Source organism: Anopheles gambiae, chromosome 3 (assembly GCF_943734735.2).
Source record: "Anopheles gambiae chromosome 3, idAnoGambNW_F1_1, whole genome shotgun sequence".
Classification (NCBI taxonomy): Eukaryota; Metazoa; Arthropoda; class Insecta; order Diptera; family Culicidae; genus Anopheles; species Anopheles gambiae.
The window spans coordinates 16,547,131-16,569,105 of record NC_064602.1 but is presented as its reverse complement, the minus strand read 5'-3'; the positions used below and the strand labels follow the sequence as shown (position 1 = coordinate 16,569,105).

Genomic DNA, 21,975 nt, shown 5'->3' with positions numbered 1-21,975 from the left:
CCCGGTATTGCATCCTTCCACCCTCTTTGCAGGCGAGAGGACAATCAAATTTGCATTCGATGCGGTTTGGCCCGGATTGTGTGTCTGGTCGGTTAGTTTTAGGCAGTCGGCAGCCGAACAATTGAAAGTGAAAAATTATGAGACAGACGGTACGGCACCGTGTACCATGCCCAGGCCAGTCAGCAGGCGGCTTGATTCACTGACGTTCGATAAATGAATTTGCATATTACAATGCGTCGTGAGGGGTGATTTTCATTTTTTCTATCGTGTACATCCTTTGCAGCCAGTTCCCAAGGAGACTACTATTTTGCATTCAATTGCACATTCACTGTAAAGGGGTGGGAAAATACATCTTACCCACTGGCTGTCTGTCTGTCAGGTTTTTGAGTGCAGAAGCTTAAAAGCATTTTCCCGCGAAGTGGATCGATTTGTTGGATAGCGATAGCCTTTCCCCGAATCTTATCGTATCGGTCTGAGCTACCCTTTTCCTCTCCATCTCTGTCTGTCTCTTTCAAGCACAGCGGATGAGGTACACCAGTGAACGTAATTTGTTTAATGCAATTTTAAATAAATTACCAATCAGCTGCTCTTTTTTTCTATTTTCAACTCGTTCCATATCTTCCATGCTGATACTTTTTTATTTGTTTTTTTTCCTCCATTTTTTTATAAATAAAAGTTACCTTTTTTGCTTACTCGATGAACTATCACTAATGGGGTCACCACCATCGCACCCAAACCGTCTGTCCGAGGCGAGCAGACACGCTCGCAAGCAGAGGCAGGAAAAGGGCGGCAGACTACCGCTTCGCCTCGAGGGTGAGGCCAAGCCTTTCGACATGAAATGATGGATGGCTGGATGGAGATGTTGATGGGTAATTTATTATCCTTTCCGGTGCGCGGGGACGCAACAGCAGCCGGTCCGGCGCTCGTCATCGGTTTATAGCCGAGAACCTCAACGCCGGTCACATCGGACATCGCGGGGACTGGCACAGACGGTTCAGTTGACACGGTCGATGGACACACAGCACTCGGAACGGAAATATTTTAATGGCTAATTTACAACCCATTAGAAAGCTTGCGACAGAAAAAGGCGTTTACTCGCCTCGATGAAGCATCCTTGCGTTGGCGTTTCGTTTTTGCCCGGTAGATCCCTGCGACCAATCAACTGGTAGCCTGGTTTGTGTGAGGTTCAAAGCGGCACTTTGGCTTGCTTGATGGTTCGTCGTCGCCTGTGGTGGTGTACTGATCTAGGTACACAGTTTCAGTGAATTACTTAATTGAATCGCAGTCAAAACCCGACAGCAACAAGATTAGGAAAGGCCGGCTTAAACGGCCCCGTATTGATTGAGCTATGAAATTTCATAGAAATTATGCTCGGATGGTTAGAAAGAAACTTGTGGTGCTGATTAGCAAAGCTCGGCTAAATCTGGCACTCCCGGCTGAACAGTTGATTGCGTATTCAGCTCTTACGGTTCGGCTACGGCTTGCTTCTACTTTAATTGCCAAAACCCTTTCGCAAACAACAATCAACCGATTGAGGGAAAACTGATTGTGGGAGGCGAATCTTTGATGCTTCCATTCGATTGAACGGATTGCAGTTAATGAACCGTACCAGGAAGGAAAGCTGCAGATTTGGGTGGTTATTGCTGGGGGATTTGCGATGGTGCATTTATCTCACATGAACATTATTTGAGCAGTTGTTTCTGAATTATGAACATTTATATTAAATTATTTAAAGCATTAATCTACAATAAACGTTCACGAAAAATTAAAGTAGTTATAAAAACATACAAAATTTATTTTCAAAACCAATTCAAACCAAACCAAAACCAATTCAAGGACTCAACAAATTGTTTTTTTTTTTTAATATATTTTTTTAAATTAAAACAAATGCAACAATAAAAAGAGGTTTTTATTCAGTTTGCATAACGTTAGGCGTGAGATTCAGTGAGATAGACATCAATACATTTTGTAATGCAAGATGCATAGTTTCAGGCGTTTACAGCCGAACAAATCATCCCAAATGATGTCGTATTCAATCGATATTGTATGAATTCATTCTGTTTCTGTATGTGAAAAAGATTTGATTTGTCCTTTTCATGCTTGGTACATTTTTCCTAAACATATTCTAAAACATGGTCTTGTACCGCACATTTGTACACACACGCCTCAACACTTTGGTACGCATTTTAACCCCTGCTTTTCCATGCCAGACAAAGAAACATAAGTCACGATTGATGTACAAATACACGAAACAAACGAACGTGGGACGAAAGCTTACTGAACCTCAAGCATTGTGTCATTGTAGACGATTTGCAAACGGTGGGTCCTTGACGCAAAACTCGCAACAGCAAAATGGGGGAAGCCATTCACTTCTACGAACTTCGGGTGTGCCTGTGTTGGTGTGTTGGTGTAAGGTTATTTCACCATTCCGAGTCACCGAACGACACCCAAAGGTGAACGACTTGCAGAAAGGATATGTTTCTCTGTCATTTTCCACACCACCTCTCTCGCTCTGCTCTCATCTCCATCACGGCATCATCATCGTCATCGTCATCCGTGCCGTAACGTGACATCACTCGGTGTGGAAAGAAACAACAAAAACCTCACCAAACATCATGCCCGGCGAAAGGGGTTACGGTTTGACTTTCCTTCCTTCTTTTCATTTTGTAACTCGTTGCCCTCCTCGCAAGCTCGCCACTTTTGCACGGGGACACCACACTTGAAGCCGACAGGATAATACGGCTCGTTAGGCGGAATTCACTACTCACCTTCCCACTCGCATCCGATGATTTCGGCGCGCAGACAAACCGTCCGATCGTACTGGCTGTACGGGTAGATGCGGATTTTCGAGGCGAATATAATTGGTTGCAGCGCCTGCTCGACCTCGCTGTAGGTGTTGATGTTGCCCGAAAGGATCTGCAAAGAGAGAGAGAGAGAGGAGGGGACACGCATGAGACGCCGGTTTTGAATACAACAATTACGGCTGATTGGTAGGAAATATGTAAAGCACGCAGTTTGGGCTGTAACGCTGCAAATGATAGAAATTACAATCACTATAAGGCTTTTTGACTGTTGATTGTTCCTGGCATTTGTTGGCATGTTTTCAACTAGTTTCTATTAATAAAAGTAGACAAATTATTCCAACGAAAACATAGCTTAGTAATGTACAAAATTTATAAGATTAAATGCACATATTGCAGGCTTAAAGTAACTCAAAACATTGCTAACCAAATACAAAAGGAAATTTAAAGCCCATTTCCTCTGCAGCTAACGAATGAAAACCATCTCTTTAAAAGAAAACTTTACCCCCCCCAAACAAAGCAAAACTGAGTGCCCGTCAAAAACATCTACTAATTAAATTCAGGTAATTTGAATTTCACTTGTTAATTTATGACAAATTCACCGCTTCCTGCTCCAACCGCCCCGGGCAGTCCGCCAACTTCCGCCCAGGGAGATGTTTTCTTTGTGCATGTTAGCTAGATGCCGTAGTGCTTCGGCAACGGGGCAATCCCCCCAGGAAATGCCAGGGCAGGAAGCACAACAAACGAATGAAACTGTGCCGTAGGCTTAAAGGACAATTTTCCTCTGTTTACTTTCAGTTTTCGGGTGTGTGTGAGTGTGCTTTGTTTTCCAACTTCCTATTCATTAACTACGCCACCACCGCCTAGGTGGGGTATGACTTTTTCTTCCAGCAGCGTTTGCTTATCGTTGATGCAGGATGCTTTTCGTAAGTTTTTGCGCTTTGGTGAGATTTGTGTATGTTTTTTTGGGGTTTCACTTTCTTTCGCTGCAAGCTATTCAAGGACGGGGAGTGGGTTTTGTTTGGAAAACACCTGTTTTGTGCTGTTTTTACGCTTGTTTTTGTAGCACCTTATCCCGTGATCCATTAATATTTTATCTGTCTTTGTGCAGCTACAAACAAAGGTTTGCAATTGCTTTTTAGGGGAAAGAGAAAACAAGACTGTAATTAAGTTATTCTAATTTTAATTTTGTTGTTAGCTGAAAGTTCGCGTCCCAAAATATCATTACTGATGACAACGTTTTTAAATGTAAAAGTGCTACTGTATGTAGAGCTTTCAATGCTAAAGTGAAATCCAATGCAGTAAAACTGTCGATTGTTTTAATAAATTGAAGTTTTTACCTACAAAGATCAGTATTAAAGCTCGAATAAAATCAAATTTAAATCTAATATTTTTTCTCCTTTTCTTTGAATATTATTTCCCTGCTTAGCTCTCTCAACGATTCCGTACAACTGCAACATTCGCCAGCTTTGCGCTAGAGCGAACCGTACGAATGCATGCCCTTTAAAAGTTTGCTAAAGCAGATTTGAATGCCACAGAGAACTGGGTCAATGCTTTGAAGTGGTTGCATCCAGGTTAGCAGTATACAATTTCAAATGAGTTGCCCTGCACAGCACCAGATGCATAACGGATGCCGACCAAAACGCAGACCCAACCCTTGCGCCTGTGGCCCTTATCGTCGAGGGGGAAACATTCCGCTTTTTTATATGCTTCATGCTCATTCATTGCATATATTCATTGCGGAATGATTATGTACCACAGTTTTGTGGTTTAAAAATGCAAGCAAAGGGTTTTTTTTATATGCATGTGTATGTGGACTTTGAAAGCAAAAGAAAGTCTTCTGCCCTAATTGAAGAAAAAGGGTTGATAGTAATAAAAGAAAATGAGATGATGATTTTTAAATAAAATTATAAAACTCTTCAAACACTGAATACGTTGCATTCGTGAGTAAAGTTTAAAGTTCAACAAGCAAAGCTCAAAACAACATCTTACCTCATTGTCGCGCGTGTTTTTCCACCGCTTCCACTTGGTGAAGCCCGGTCGCCAGTACTCGAGCGCGTACGCTTCCGTGTACTCCCGGCCCTGACCCTTCCCGAACCGGCCCTGCGTTTTGATCGCCGTGATGACGTGCATTTTCAGCAGATCAATCTGCAGATACTCCTTCAGACCGCGGGACACCATGTGCTTTGGACACCAGGCGCCTCCATTGTTGTCCACTTTTAATCTGCGAAGAAAATGGGTAGAAAAACGAAGACGAATGTTATAAATAGACCGTGAGTAAAAATGGGACTACAAAGATGAAGAGGACCATTTTAGTCTGTATCTGTGTGACAAGCGTTGTAAATAAATCAATAAAACAACCATAGACATGTTGTCGCCGTATAAATTTTATTTTTCAATTTCCTGGAAACAGAAACAAAAGCCTGAGTTTTCACATATTTATATAATTTTTACAAAGTAACACACTTTTATCGCAACTTGGTAGCAGTTTCTCTTCAGCAGGGACAAAACAATTGTTTACTATCTGGAACATCTCAAAAAGGAGTTTTTGGTGAAGCTTTTTAGCATTTAAAGAAAAGTAAAACGCTTTTCCTCCCTATTTGTTTTTACGTTTCACTTATTTTAAACGCAAGCTTGTTATGCTTTCAAAGTGCTTTAGGCAGAAGAACAAGACAATGAACAAAGAAAATGTAGTATGAACATGATATATCGTTCCGTCATTGGCTATTATTCAAGCATCCACCTGTTTCGTTCAGCATCACTTTATATTCTCCCTAGTAAAATTGGATTGTTATTGTGACGAACACTTTCACACGAACGATTTTTGGATGAGAAAGGAAAATAAAGGAGAGAAAAATCTTTTGATAGGCACTAACGGATGTCAATGAGACGACAATTGGAATATATTTTCAAAGTTATGCTAAAATAGGGGTTTTTTCACTACAACGCTATGACGTATTTGGGAAGAGCAATAGACAGGAAATTAATGAAATTTAATGTGTAGATTTTGTGGTTGATGTATACAACAGCTGAAATAGTTTATAGATAATCATATTAAAAAAGTTGTTGTAGATTGAGAGTTCAAAATTAATTATGAAGACTTTCAATTAAAATATTAATAAATTTATTTCATGCTTTTTAATATAATTAATATTACAAATCAACCAACACAAAAGCTCAATTTGCTAAACGCAACCAATCAGAATGAATTGTCAACCACATTGACACCTCATCGATGTACAGCGTAGCCATTTATTTGCAGAAAACATCGTCGTTATCATTTGTCACGATAAGCAAAAACGTACACAGCACTGCAGAGCAACAATCTATTATGATTGCGATTATTTTTCAAGTTCATAAAACTGCCTCTCCCGGTTTGACATTCAACAGCGTGAGCACAAATTGTTCTGTCTACCGCTGAGATCCGTTGCGTCGAGGCATGTCGGTAGAGACACCCCGCTGACGGCCGCCCGTCGTACACGAAGCTTAATTCGTAATCGAAAACAGTTGAAAAAGTGTGTCTAAGAGTGGTGTGCGCACCATCTAAAGCAATGGCCAAGCAATATCATGTCGTCAATTGTGTGGGAATGTCTCCCGCTGCTGCTGCTGCTGCTTCAAGGGAATGTGTTTTTCTTCGAGGAGACTTTGAGCGCGGGCCTCCCACCGGGGTGGCAACCTTATGGTTCGATCCGGCTTCTCACAATCATGCCCAAAATTTATCGTCCTTTTTCTCGGGAAAAACTTTCTTTTTTGCACTTTAAGCCAGCCACCACCTTTTTCCCTTCGTTCGGTAGGCTTTTCCAGTCACGGTGTGGTGTGATTTAAGGAAGCAGAAACAAAATGAAAGCCAAGCCAAGCTGGGGGGAGGAAAAAGTTATCGCACCTGAAAATCGAATGCCGCAAGCGGTGGCAGGCAGGATAGAGCCAGGACAAACCGCGCCTAGTGAGCAGTAGGGAAGAAAATCCCAACAACCCTGCTCGTGGTGCAGCTGATCCGGAAAACAGACGACACGCGTTCGACGGGAAAATTTGTTTGCCACACTCTGCCACACACAAGCAGCGTTGAGAGTTGATCTCGCTCTGCCGTGTGCTTTAATGTGCACAAATTTATATGCCCGATGCTTACAACAATAATTACTTTCCCGCCAGGTAAAACAAAGTTGGCAACAAGTTTGGTGCCTACCGAAAGTTTGTGGCACTTTCCGATTAATACTGGGGCGTGGTGTGTGTGTTTTTTGCGCGCAAAGGAATTGGTAGAAAGACACGGCCAGCAATGCAAAAACAAAAGCCCCGTAAGGCACGTTGTTGTGAGTGAATTGTCTCGCTGGAAAAGTTGTGGCGGTGTGGCAGAGGGAACGCTTTTACCTGTTCACTTGCTTTCTTGGCCTTGCGCGCTCAGCCACCCCGGGCGGCGTGCTATACGCTATTATGCGAAACAAACTTTTCCAGTGTCGTGGCGACAGTCATGGTGGCTTGATTGAACGCACAAAGGCCGCGGAGAAGAACACAACAGAGAGCGAGAGAGAGCGAGAGGGGCCATATACATGTATTTTCATCATCACCGCCCGTGCCCAAGCCTCGCGCGGGCCCATTCGTGGGAAATGTTTATTGAAACCATTTTTCCGTTTCGGCTTTTCTATAATGCACGACCGGCAGCGGCAACACTCCGTAAAAATCGGGAAAAACTCACGGAAAAGTGGCAGCATTGGCAGGGCCTGCCGGGTACCGGTTTGCAGGGAGAGCTTGACAATACCGGAAAATGGAAAAACACACGCTCAAACGGCTCCCCCGCGCAACCGTTTCTTCTTACGGGCGCGAATCCCGGAATAAGAACACATACAAACGCACACACAATCATACTCACAAGATGGCAAAAGTTTGCGCACAATTTATGCACGTTGGTTTTGCCGTCGCCAGCATAACCAGGTAAAGCAACGGGAGGCGAGTGTACACAGGGAAGGAAAACATCGTGACAGACGGAACAGCGAAAAACCAACGCATACACAAAACATTGTTCCTTAACCGATTTTACACCTTGTGCCTTTTTGTTTAAAAGTTACAAAAATAAAAAACCCCTCCGAAAAGGAAAACAAAATATTCAACGAAATGGGAAAAATCGTTCGGTCACCCCATACCTTGGGGGGGCTGTGAAAAGGGAAATCAGCCCTTTTCCCATCGGCATGTGGGTACTTCTGGGCCGGGTGGTTCAACGATTTACGCGACTTTTGACAATGGTTGGTGGTTGTTTGTGAAGAAAAACGGAGCAAACTTTCTTTTCGCCGAATGGCTGTTTGTTTCCTCCCTTCGGGTGGGAGGTTTGCTGGTGCAACCTTTTACGGTTCAATAATTTTTCAATTATTCATAAACGTATACAGTAAGGCCGTTGACGGGACAGGGACTTACGCACACAAACACACATTTACACATCTCCCGCTGGCAATACGTTAGTACAATTTTAATTTATCATCATTCTCAGGTATCAACGGTGTTAATAAAAGTTGGCTTTTATTGGCAACAGAAACAACCATGGAGAGAGATAGCTGAAAACTTTTGGGATCTTAATCAGAATGGTTTGCATAATTAAACTAATCAATTAATTACATTTTCTTTTATGCAGTGCGTTGGAAAACAGATTTTTTGAAAGAAAAGCCCACAAATTGTATAAAGAAAATTGATAAAATACAATTTGTTCGAACAATACATTACTTTTTTACTTTTCTGCGATTCAAACCTATTAAAACTTAAGAAATTGACATTTTAATTAAAAAAATAAAATTACTAAAATTTTAAAAAAACTATACTAAATTACAAAAACTTATAAAAATAAAAAAAAAAGTTTTTACTAAAAATAGAGCTTAATATCTTATTTGTCTGTATTTCTTATTTCTGTAGGTACTTATATTTAAATATAAAAAAATGACAAAAATTACGTTGAATATCACTTTTAAATTAATTTCTTAGAGTTTAATTAAACTAAATTTTACATTAAAAATGGAGTTTCTGCAGCTTGATTTCATCTTTAAATAAATAATACATAAACCAACATATTAAGGCCGGGCTACATTAATCGTACTCGCAAGTGTAATTTCGATCTTCACTAGCGCATCCAGCGGCGGCTGACCGAAGCATTTTTCCAAACAATTTGGAGTCGCTCCAGAAAATACGTAAAGGCCGGGCTACATTGATCGTACTCGCAAGCGTAATTTTGATTTTCACTAGCGCATCTGGCGGCGGCTGGTGGAAGCTTTTTTTGGTCATCGAGGGAATGGACCTGCCGGATCTCAAAATTTAGTAGTTTTTCCATCGTTTTCCATTGCAAAAATGGATGCAATCCGTGCAAGACATGTGTATCTACGTTTTACAAAACTTTTCTCCTCCGATTTAAGTAAAAAACATGGAAAATTAACGTATTTTCTGGAGCGACTCCAAATTGTTTGGCAAAATGCTTCGGTCAGCCGCCGCCAGATGCGCTAGTGAAAATCAAAATTACGCCAGAAAGTACGATCAATGTAGCCCGGCCTTTATTTTTCCATGTTTTTTACTTTAACTGGACTGGAAAAGCTTTGTAATTGATAAGGCCGGGCTACATTGATCGTACTCCGTGGCGTAATTTTTATATTCACTAGCGCATCTGGCGACGACCAGCGCAAGCTAGATGTCGGTATAATTTATGTGTCAAAATTATTCATACTTGGTGTCTCATCAAGTTTCGAGCAGGCTACTTGTATGCCGTATGAAATGTTTATAAACGTCCATAAATTGCAACAAAATAGGCCGTTAATTGTTGTTGGTGGATAAATCGTCATTCATACAAAGCGCTAGGCAACATTTTTCCCCATCTTCCAACATCTTTCCATCATTGGGTAAAATTATAGCCTCCTCGACCCAAAACACTTTTTGACAGATAAATTATACCAGCCTCTAGCTTCGACCCGCCGCCGCTAGATGGCGTACGCGTTCACAAAAATTACACTCAGGAGTACGATCAATGTAGCCCGGCCTATAGATACATATGTTGTGCAAGTATTTCAGCCCTTTTCGCATAAAAAACGGAGAAAAATTACTCAAATTTGAATTTCGGCACGACCATTCCCTCGATGACCGAAAAAGCTTCCACCAGCCGCCGCCAGATGCGCTAGTGAAAATCGAAATTACACCTGCGAGTACGGTCAATGTAGCCCGGCCTTTGAACAAAAAATGACATCTAGCAGTCACTAAGCAACCGACTACTAGTTCCACTTAATATGAGATAAAAGACATTAAAGGCCGGGCTACATTGATCGTACTCTCTGGTGTAATTTTGATTTTCACTAGCGCACCTGGCGGCGGCTGACCGAAGCATTTTTCCAAACAATTTAGAGCCGCTTCAGAAAATATGTATTTTTTCCATGTTTTTAACTTAATTTGGACGAGAAAAGTTTTGTTAAAGGTAGACGCACATGTCTTGCACGCATTGCATCCATTTTCATGACAAAAAACGATGGAAAAACTACTTAATTTTGAGATCCGGCACGACCATTCCCTCGATGCCTTAAGGCCGGGCTACATTGATCGTACTCGCAAGCGTAATTTTGATTTTCACTAGCGCATCTGGCGGCGGCTGGTGGAAGCTTTCTTTGGTCGTTGGGGGAATGGTCGTGTTGGATCTCAAAATTAATTAGTTTTTACACCGTTTTTTATGGGAAAACGGCTGAAATACTTGCACAATATGTTTGTCTATCAATTACAAAGCTTTTTCAGTCCAGTTAAAATAAAAAACATAGAAAAATAACATATTTTCTGGAGCGGCTCCACATTGTTTAGCAAAATGCTTCGGTCAGCCGCCGCCAGATGCGCTAGTGAAAATCGAAATTACACTTGCGAGTACGATCAATGTAGCCCGGCCTTTAAACAAAGCTTATCGATTGCTAAAGGAAACTGTTTGCATGCTCATGAAAACCCCTGCAATCGAACGAATTGCTCGTAGAAGCAAACATTACTCCAGCAGCTAAATACCCGTAAGCAAAGAACGCTTTTCCATCAATCGAGCGCATTAAAAGATACAACCCAACGGTGAACCAACCCCTGGCGCGTCCTGATCAAAGACATTCCAATCGCAGATGTTTTCGTTTCCCCCCCCCCATTTGCTGCCGCTCTAATGTAAAAGAAATTCCTCTTTATCGCACATACCCAACGAAATTTGCCAACATTCCAGCTAATGGATTTTCGCACTGCAACGTGTGCGTGTGTGTGTTTGTTGGGAAGCGGAGAAAACCCACTTCGATTGAAACGTGCGATAAACGTCTTCGTAGAATATGTGTGTAAGGATCTGCTTTACTATCTCGCACACAACGTGCGAAAGTGAAGCTGAAAACCGAATGTCTCAAAAAACGACATCACAATAATGCTAGCAGCACACGTTATTGCATTGTTTAGCAAGCGCCTGTTCGGGCAAGTAAGCGGAAAAAGTGGAGCGAGTGCCGACAGAAAACGGCCAATCGCGCTCTGTTTGTCGTTCACAGCACATTTCCCGAGCGCGCTTCCAATTGGAAAAGAAACTGGATCAATGCACACTGGACGCTACTGATAGCGGTGATAGTGTGTCGTGGGTGCTGTGTTTGCCACCAACCCCGGGAGCTCTTTTATGGCATCACATCACATAATATGCGCGCGTGCAATGTTGCAGAGTCGCGATTGCAATCTTTATGCTGCAAATGGTGGGCTGGTGATGGTGAGGGAAGGTTTTCTTTTATGTTTTAATTTGTCGCCATTCAGCCCGGTGCGGTTTCGTGCTACCGAACGTGCCCGATCAGCATTTTTGCGTTTATCTTTCAAACTTTTGTTTTTGTCGTGACCTTTTTTCCCTTGCTGCTTTAGTATACCGCGCCGAGAGATGCATGAAACCGTAATGAGGTGCACACGCGAGCAAAGGCTCTGCATGGGGATATGATATGGAAGAGCATAAAAATGAATATGCTGCCGAATGAGGCAGAATTGTCGGATGATCATGGTGGTTTTTGTGCTATTGACAGCTTTCGATGCCGTTTGACACGCGACAGCTGCCAGATTATGGCTCATAGAGATTGCGTGGCGAATTGATGCTGATGTAAGCCAACACACATATGTGGGAGCCGAAAAAATGTGGAAAATAGTATTGGATTTATTATTTTTTTCAAACGTATCTTTCTCCCGTCTAGAAACAAAGCAAAATGAAACGAAACTGTACTCCAAAGTTCATGGTTAGAAGTTTTGTTTCCGTTTCTTGTCCCTCTTCCTTAATCGCGAAAATTCATCGCACCGTAAAAGAAACCGATCGGAACGATTAATTTTACTGTGACTGAACCACGGCGACGCTTACAACTTCCGATGCCCCTCGCCTTACTTTCAATCCAAAATGCACTCTTTCCAGACGGCGGCACCAACCAACCGACCAACCAACCAATCGCCCAGCCAGCGCAATGTTTTTCCCTTCACACCGCACCCAAAAGCGAAAGAAAAACTACTTCCTGCCAGCGACATCGCCAGCCGACATGAAGCTTGAACCCACCGGCCTCGGCTCAACACAAACAAATATGTCGCCTTTTCGATGGCGATGGTGGAAAAATCGTCATCACCATTCCTGCTCTCCTCCACTTCCGCCTGGTAGTGAAGTTGGAAATGCGAAATGCGGCAGAACTTTTGATTATTTTCTGATTACTTTCCTCAATAAATCAGCAAGTGAACCGTGATTTTTGCCATTACCATGGTTCGTTTGTTTAACGGGCGGGGTACGGTTAGAAGTTTTCGCTCGGGGGGTTTTCGCTGGATCTTGGAAATTCCTTGACCAGTGTTTGTAACGATTTGATTTAAGATGGAACATTACGTCGTTTTTTTTTCAAATATTAAACCGTTGGATTAGTTTTGTGTTGAAACACACTGGTAATGTTTGGAACAAGTATAAATAATTTGTTAAATTATTTTTGCTCAACATTTGTTTGGCACAACGTTTAAGCATAGTTGGATGTCCTGAATCAAATTATAACGACGACGAGCAACGGTTAAAGCAGTCGTTTGATAAGCACAAATAACAATAGCATTTACAACACCTTCACTATTTGTTAAGCTCTAGCTTTAAAACGCGATAGCGGTTCAGAAATGAAGATTTGGGAGGAATGTATTGCTTAGTTTTTTTTCAACGCAAAAGAAATATGTGAGCATTACCGGGTTAATAGAAGCAGTTTGATTCTTCGTACAACCACCGAATGTCTTTTTGGATGCTTTATCTATTGACATTGGGAGGAATATATTGACGGGGCGGTCCCGTGGTACAGTCGTCAATTCGAACGACATGCCCAGCCCAAAAACATGCCTTGCCATGGGTTCAATTCAATACTGGACCCCCCCCCCCCCCCCCCCCCCGTAGCAAGGACTTACTATCCGCCTGCGTGGTAATGAATTAAGTCTCGAAAGCCTGTATAGGCCGGGATGTCCGCGTAGTACGTTACGTCAAATAGAAGAAGAAGATCTATACTAAATAAACTAAGATTTAAGACTTGAATAGGTCTTAAGAGATGCCTTAAGTAAACAAAGCCGCTATGATAACATTATGGAACGAATTGGTGATAGGAATTTGCAACTCTAAGCATGTTTTCTTGAAGCACAGATTTTGCAATTTGTTAAACTTAGTTTTGGATTTCAAAGGTAGTTTTTGCACTGCAGATAACCGTTTTTTGAACCTTTCGTTTGAAGACAATTTTGAAGAAAAGCCAAAATGTCCGCCTCGGTTTAATAAACTTTAGTTACATTGATATCCCGAATAACAGCAAGATAAAACATTTTACTGATGAGCATAACACTGAATAGCATAACACAACACTTAAGACCTAATAGTACTTAGGAATTAGGAACTGAATTACACAACACTTAAGATCTAATAGTACTTAGGAATGAAAGCGAATGAAAGCACAAATTGCTTGTAAAGTTGTCATGAAATATTTACTTATTTTTATTTATTTTTTTAAATAGTAAAAGCTATTTAACTTGAGTCTAAATATATTGAAAATACTTGCTAAAACGTAGTTAACAATTATCCACGTAGCTAGGCAATTATTTATTCCAATTATGTCAACTTATTAATGTATCAAAGTTATTTTATTGTGTCTAATGCGATTTATTTAACTCAGTCCATCAACTCGGTGCGTCTTCTTTCTCAAAAATGCAGTTCAATATCTTGTATGACATCGATTTTTCAGTATTCGGATATTTTTTCTACAAATGCATGATAAAGCCACGTTTTTGTGAATGGACGACACAACAACAATCAAATACAATAATCTAACAAACACACGAAATCTCATCACATTGATACCAAAAACTCACACCCACAAATAACCAAACAACGAACCATTCGCAGCTTAAAGCTGGAGCTAGCAGCACCGATAAACAATTTTTATAGATCATATTTAGCAAACCTCACCCTCCCTCCACAATGACATTGATGCGAATCGATTTTCACGACTATCGTTTCCCGTTAATGCACGAACGGGCATTCGCACAAACTGACTGGCTATTAAAATTTGAACTTTATAGACACACACAGCATCGGGCACCCCCCTGGCTGGTCCCCTTGCTATCTGCCGCGAGATATCGCAGAGCGTTCACGCTTTCCCACTGCAGATGTGCGGATGGCATTTTGGGGAAAATCTGTACCAAGTTAAATGAGCCCGAAATTATGACGCCATTCCAGACCGGGCGAGAGCATTGGGGGAATTGGGAAATTTATTCGAATCGCGTTCGAACTTTTCTCTTAATGTATTTCCGCCCGATTTTTCTTCTTCTTTCACCGCCGCCACCGTCGTCTTGCGATGACTGTTGCTTGCTTGCTTGTTTGGGACGAAGAAGTTCGATTTTACGCACAGCGTTCATAGGCCACCCGCCGATCGAGTGGCATTTTCTCTTTCTGGCCAGCCGTTTGCCGTTTTAACGACACACAATCCGGCCAAAAAGCTGAAGAAGAAAATAGAAACCATAGAAATGGACCGTCGGTGAGTTTTTCGCTCTCTTTTACCATCCTCCCTTTCTGCCATTGTTGCTCTTTTCCACTCCGCTACTAATTCCAATTGGACGGAATAAAATCCCTTCGCCGCGGCGAACTGGATTACCTTAAAGAGGGAGATTTGTTTTTCCGCCGAACCCACGGTGGAGCCTGCGAGGGAAAGCCCGAAGGATTCCGCTTTTCACCGGAAGCAGCTTAGCGCAAATTCAGCGCAAGCAACGAACTCGACCAAAAATCTGCACTCGCCTTTTTGTTTAGCTTTTTCTTTGATTTGGCACACGTTGCAAGGGCAGGATTTGTTCTCCCTTGCCCATCTGGTTTTCCTTCCCCTAGGTGGTGATGGTGGACACGATTCGTGTGTGTGTGTGTGTGTGTGTGTGTGTGTGTGTGTGTGTGTGTGTGTGAGGAGGGAAGAGGAAAGAGGAAATCTCGCTACATTACGTCCCACGGCGGATGATTAAGAGAAACAGTATTACGCTAATCTTTCGCCATATTTCCGTGCCTTTCTTCCGACCCTCCCAGTGCCCGCGATTACCCAGAAGTTTCATGCGACCGAGGCGAGTGTGCGTGGCTAATTTTTGGAGCAGGCGAAGGGCATCTCATTCCACCCGTTTGGGGTTGTCGAGCAGAACAGTTGCCTGGTAGTGAAAGCAAGAGTGCCGAATTGCTGTGCTGGTTGCATACATTCACGTAGTTGGTTGCCTTATCGGTGTTTTGGAGGCCGGACTGGAGGTTCTAGGACTAGCCGATGGTCGTTTCTGCTCATTCAAATATTACTCATTGCCCAGGGCCACACACACAGCAGTACGAAACACTCCCAAAATGGATGTCGTTTAATTTCCTTTCCCTCGTCATGGCAGCCGCGTCGCTCCGCTTTTCCGTCCATTTATGGCACTGGCTATTTGTGTGTTTGTGTGTATTGGAATGGGTACATTCCCGTAAAACTATTATAGCTCACAACACATACAGCTAGTTCTCTAATGTCCCGTGAGCGTCCCTTTCATTTGATAACTGTATAAATATGTATGAAGAAGTAGCGGCGCGACCACGCCGAGCTGAGTGGGTCCATCCAGTCTGGCCACCGGCCAGATCGGTAAGCGGAAAACACTGACCGGATGTCCGTTCATTCTGCTTACGGGCAGGGGGAGTTGCACTGCCCGTTGAATCGCTCGCTTTCTCCCCCTTCTCTCAACTAGTCCTTGCCATGCTGACTCGCCTGCCTACTTGAGCTGGGAAGGAGGGGAGTAAACATTGCGACAAAGTGATTTGTTTCCTTGATCTTTTACCATTTTTGTTTCATTCTTCGGGGGCGATGGTGCGAGTGAGGGTCGTGTGTTTTTTTTTGTTTCGTCGACACTGGGTAGATGGGGAATAAAAAGAAGATGTATGGCCAGCGTTGCCATTCCGGCCGTGCCGTGCAAGGGGGAGGTGGGAAATCATTCGCAGGCACGCACACGCGCAGCCCATGCTTCGTTTTGGTTGGGGCGGAAGTATCGCTTCTAATAAAAATGTTGACTTATTGTTGTGTGGTCCTTTGGTTCCGCAGCAAAAGTACGTAACTGATAGTGAGAGTGTTATTTATGTGTGTGTGCAGAGTTTGGTAGGTTTGGTGCGTCCTTTCAATAAAAGTATAGCTGTTCTGTAGTTTGTTTCCTTAAATAATTATATCTGTAGCCAAATCAAGGATCAACATTATAGAATACAAGACGAAATTGAAGAATGAATTTACAGTATTACGTTTTTTACTTGTCATTGTGTGATTTCTGTTAACATTCATCGGACTGAATGTGAAATTTACATTTACATGTACAAGGAAAAACGTTTACTTATCGGTTACTTATATACTAAATCAGGAACAATTTGAACAAGTGAGTTCATCTTACTTGTTACTTCATGTTACTTGTTACATTCTCTTTTAGTTGTTTTTTTCCCTTCTGTATTTGGTTTCTTTCTTTTTTTTCTGTATCTTGTCTGTCTTTCACACTTGTTGTTTTTTTTTATATTTATCCTAATTTCTTACATTTTAGACAATTTTCCAATTAAACACATTATTTCTTATAACGGTTCAATGTAACGTTCTACTTGTTTGTGCCAAAATGATTTTTTTAAATAGTTCTCCAAAAATCTTTAGTTAAAAACCGATTTCTTGTATGATTTGCTTTTCTATTATTTGATGTAGTACTTTGTGGCTGATTGCAGGGTTTCCCATGATTTATTGGTTGGTTGCCATCAATTTTTGGTGGATTTCCGTATTTTTTTGGTGCGTTCCCACGACGTTTTGGCCGTTTCTTAGAATGTTTTGGTCTAATTGTATTGATATCCAGTTGTAAAATACTAATAAATTAACGAACCAAAATTCTTGGGAACGAACCAAAAATCTATGGGATACGATAAAAAAATCATGGGACCTGACCAATAAATCATGAGAAACCCTGTAAGAAATAGATATATTTTTTAAAAGCACTTGGTACTCTTTGGAACCTTGAAGGTGGTTAGCCTGATGTGAATGATTCACGATGTAACTTAAAGGCTTAAGAAGGTGTACCGAGCTTGGTGGAACTATGAAAGCTTTTTAATGCATGAAATCGGTACAAGGTGGCTCTTGTCAAAGTGTCAAAGACTGGTGCCGTCAAACATCTCATTGCTGCTGCACAAGTTATATAAGATATTATTATTTTTATTATTATTATTATTTGAAAATCGTAAAAATCACATAAAAAACACACATCGTGTTGTTGATTTCATTGATGACTCCTTGCTTGAAAATAAAACGCAAAGAAAAAATTATCCCTGGTAACCTGCCATAAGAAAGCTGCTTAAGCGCTATTTGAAAGACCCACCTGATACTTTGATGCTGTTTATCTCCTGCAAAAGGCGAATTCAAGCAGCAATCTTTAGCACGCCAAAATTAGATGCTTAGGCAATTTTGGCTATTTGGGTGGTCTCTTCTAATAAAAGACTGTCAAAATAGAGTCTCTTTGGTAACTAACGCGTCTACGATTTGATCACATGAGTACCCCATCAATGATTGAGTCATGTCTGTTTTAAAATCTTAAGACATAGCTATATAGTAACTGTTTCCAATCCTTATCGAATTGCATTGTTTTCCAAATTCTGTAACATAACAGCTTACCTTCTGCACGTCCATGTTCGCCAACTAAAAAACAAAATTCTTTAAGCTAAGTTAAGTATCCCTTCCTTTTCCGATTCAGCCGTTGCTGTCAAATGCTTCCGCTTCCTAATTGAAGCACAGTCTATGCAAATCGAACAAAGAAAGCGTAAACTATCCGAAAGCTTTGCGGGGATTTAAAAATAGATTTGAACAAAAACAAACCCCAACCCACTCCCGGTGCGTGCCAACACTAAAAGCATTCTCGCAAAAACCAAAAAAAAAGAACTCATAGAACGTGTCGGGATGGCACGGCTTTGGCAGCCCGAAACGCAAATCGATTGTTGAGTTCTTCAAATGGGCAGCTAATGGGTTGGAAGGCACCAATTGTACCACCGTAAGGGGCAAAGAACGGACTAAGTACACAAACATCACAATGGTACCGCGTGCGGGCCAAAAGGAATCGGGATTCGGGCAGTGGCAATGGGAAGAAACTAATGCACCCTGCAATTGAATATTCATAAGCCCCCGAGCCGCCGTAGCGGAGAGTTTGGTTCGGTGTTCGCGACGTCCAACAGTGGCGTGCAACGCATCAAGGGGAAGTGCTGTGAGGCTTCGGTGCTGTCACCCAGAAATCAATTACTAAAGTTGTGCGTACGTGAAGCGTTTGGACCGTAGCCTACGGGCTACGGTTTGCCCTCGAGCCACTGCAACTGTAATGGAAGCAAAAAGTTCAGCCTCGAGCCGTCCCGTAACGACTACACTCCCCCTTTTGGGCAAAGTTCACGTAACGAAGTTCGAATAAATGACAGCATAATCAGTGCAATAAAATTAAATCGTTGAACTTTGCACCCCGGCTAGACGAGAGCTTCGGGGCAGAAGGCAAAACAAAAAACAAACGTCTCGCAAACACATCATCATGCGGGGGGAGGTTGTATGTTGCAGATGACCTCTTCAACACCCAGAAGCTAGAGGGCCGTTGCTAGAGGATGAGGAAATGAAGTATGGCAATGCTTGCCGGTTGGAATGAAGCTCTTTCCCTCGACTTGTGAGAAACATTTGTTTCTGTAGTTGTCCAAAAGCCTGGCCAATCGAAATGGGAAGATAAGACGAACGCTTCATCTTCTTGCGCTCTGAAAACGGGTGTTATTTGGGGGTGGAAGCCGAAGACGACTTCTTGAACCATTAGACATGCAGTGGTCACACAATACACTATCCCACCACACCATACTGTCCCATACTTTAGCTTCCCCAACTCGGATGACACTTGTCTTTCTGACACTAGCATTCTGCACAAACATCCCCAAACGGCGAAGGAGTCAGCGAGGGAGGTGGCTCAACGCTGAGTAGCATCAATTTGTAGACAGCCTTCGCCGGGAGATCTTTTGAATTGGGTTGAAAGCTCGCAAGCTCTCTCTCTGCCGCCACGCCCGGGGGGGCAACTCATCTTGCTTTTGCCGTGGCCGCATGCCTTCCAAGGCACTTAAAGGTGCTGACGCTGGTGAGTGATCTGGGTTGTCTGGGTCTGGGCCGGTGTCCGGGGTGACCCCGGTCACCGTTTGCCGAAAAGAATGTTCGCCGGCAGGGACACGGGTTCTCGCAGACGGATAGACACCACACCACTACAGAGCATTATGCTACACGATTACAATAAATTCCAGGTCCAGGGAACGATTTTGGAGTGCAGCCAAAGGGCAACAAACGCACACTCACACACACCAACACCGACTACTGCTCACGACAGAAAAGGATCCGTTTTTCTTAAGGTTTTGTCGCGTACCGGGGACGCACACAAAAAGGACGCACGGGGGCAGACTCTGGTGGATTCTTCTAGCGAACCGTAAACGCCCCGAAGGGGCATGGATGTCGTGACGGCACGTTTGTTTTCTGTGCCATTCGTGGCCGTCGGGCTTTTGGATGGATGGCTTTTGTGTGTGTTTTTTTTTTTTTACAGTTTTTGGTTTTGTTTTTCGTCACCACGATGGTGGCAGGATCGTTTGTTGACGTTTGCGTTTGCATAATGGCGGTAATGAGGTGTGGAAAGAATAATTGTACAACCATGACGACGTGGTGGCGCAGGACACGAATTTAATTTACAGCTTGCAGCCCGTGGACAATCATGCTGTGCTTGCTGGGGTGTTGGGCATAACGTTACGAAAATGTGATTTGAAGATGTATTGAGCGTGACTACTAGCCACTGGCTAGGCAAAAGTGTAAATATTAACATAATGAAATGTTTTCTTCTTTTTTAAATTCTGAGAAAACAGCTTGAGTTCACTGTTACCTAAGACTTAAGATATTTTTTTATAGGGAAATAAGAAATATGTTTAGATTTGTATTGGTGTACAAGTAATATTGTTCATCGTATATCTTGTATCTCCTATTGTTTGTGTAATTTACTTCATTCTGATTCGTTTTGAATATGAATTGATCATTAAGTTCAGTGTTAGTAGCGCCAAATATACAACTTACTTTAACATAAAATTCAATTTTCAATATCATCATTAGTATAACCATCATTCAGAGAGAACGAAAGGCAGCAGGACATGTATACAAGATGGTACACACACACACACACACACACACACACACACACACACACACACACACACACACACACACACACACACACACACACACACACACACACACACACACACACACACACACACACACACACACACACACACACACACACACACACACACACACACACACACACACACACACACACACACACACACACACACACACACACACACACACACACACACACACACACACACACACACACACACACACACACACACACACACACACACACACACACACACACACACACACACACACACACACACACACACACACACACACACACACACACACACACACACACACACACACACACACACACACACACACACACACACACACACACACACACACACACACACACACACACACACACACACACACACACACACACACACACACACACACACACACACACACACACATTTAACTCATTAATTATAACTAAAAATTCAAATGAATTCGAATTTTGCGGTCCCGTGGTACAGTCGTCAACTCGTACGACTCAATAACATGCCCGTCATGGGTTCAAATCTAGAATGGATCGTCTCTCCGTAGCAAGGATTGACTATCCGACTACGTGGTAATATATTAAGTCTTGAAAGTCTGTATAGGTCGGCATGTCCGCGTAGGACATTACGCCAAAGAGAAGACGAATTCGAATGAAATCAAACCGGTATTCGTACATGAAACATTGGTAAGATTATTCCATATTTGTAAAATCATCAAAACGTCAATCAACAGCTTAACCAACAAAATCAACAATTGAATGGTTTCAATTGTATACAATTAAAGCAACTTATACAAAATTTTACAGGAACATGAAAGGATCAATAACGTCCAATTGACAAGTTTCAACTTTTGCCACAAGGTCCTGGGAAAACCCTAGAACATCTTGATGAAAAATTAATAATTTCGGTTATAATTTGCGCATGTATGCAATGCACGTTGCACAAACATTGCGCCTGATATACAGTCCTTGCAGACACAATATAAAAATCAACACAACTCCCACAAAGTTTATTAAAAAAGCACAATAACAGTACGTGACTGTACGGTACCTGCCGATGTATGTCGATCAACACTATCAACCCACAGCCGTACGTGCTGCATGCGTGGAGGCATATGCTATGTTGAGCTCGAAGGGGAAAAATTTGCATCCTAACGAACCACCACCACCATCAACACATACAAATCAGTCTATTTATAAATCCCACATAAAGCAGTGCGCCTGTTTTATGATGACGGTGACACGTGACCTTCCGCTGATAGTGCGCGTCATTATCACCGACTGCGGTGACTTGGCTGGAGAAAAAAAAGGTGCCAAGTGGCAAGATAAACACACGGCTTTACCTCCATTCGTTTTCGTTCGATTTTTCATACCCCTCGCCTACCCACGGACAGACAGAGACAGATTGAATTGGGATGAAAAATCGAAAACCAAAAAAACACACACATAG

General features: G+C 42.3%; 1 protein-coding gene across 7 annotated transcripts in view; it reads right to left on the bottom strand.

The window, feature by feature from the left end:
- Positions 1 to 21,975, bottom strand: part of LOC4578049 (discoidin domain-containing receptor tyrosine kinase B) — a 253,601-nt gene that overhangs the window by 81,670 nt on the left and 149,956 nt on the right. For all 7 annotated transcript variants that reach the window (XR_009765848.1, XR_009765849.1, XM_061655110.1 and 4 more), the window contains 2 exons: positions 4,794 to 5,025; positions 2,769 to 2,916 (listed from right to left, as the gene is read on the bottom strand). Coding sequence is in view for 5 of the 7 variants with exons in the window: in XM_061655110.1 (XP_061511094.1) it covers positions 2,769 to 2,916; positions 4,794 to 5,025 (380 nt within the window). In the remaining 2 variants the exon portion in view is untranslated. The remainder of the gene's footprint in view (positions 1 to 2,768; positions 2,917 to 4,793; positions 5,026 to 21,975) is intronic.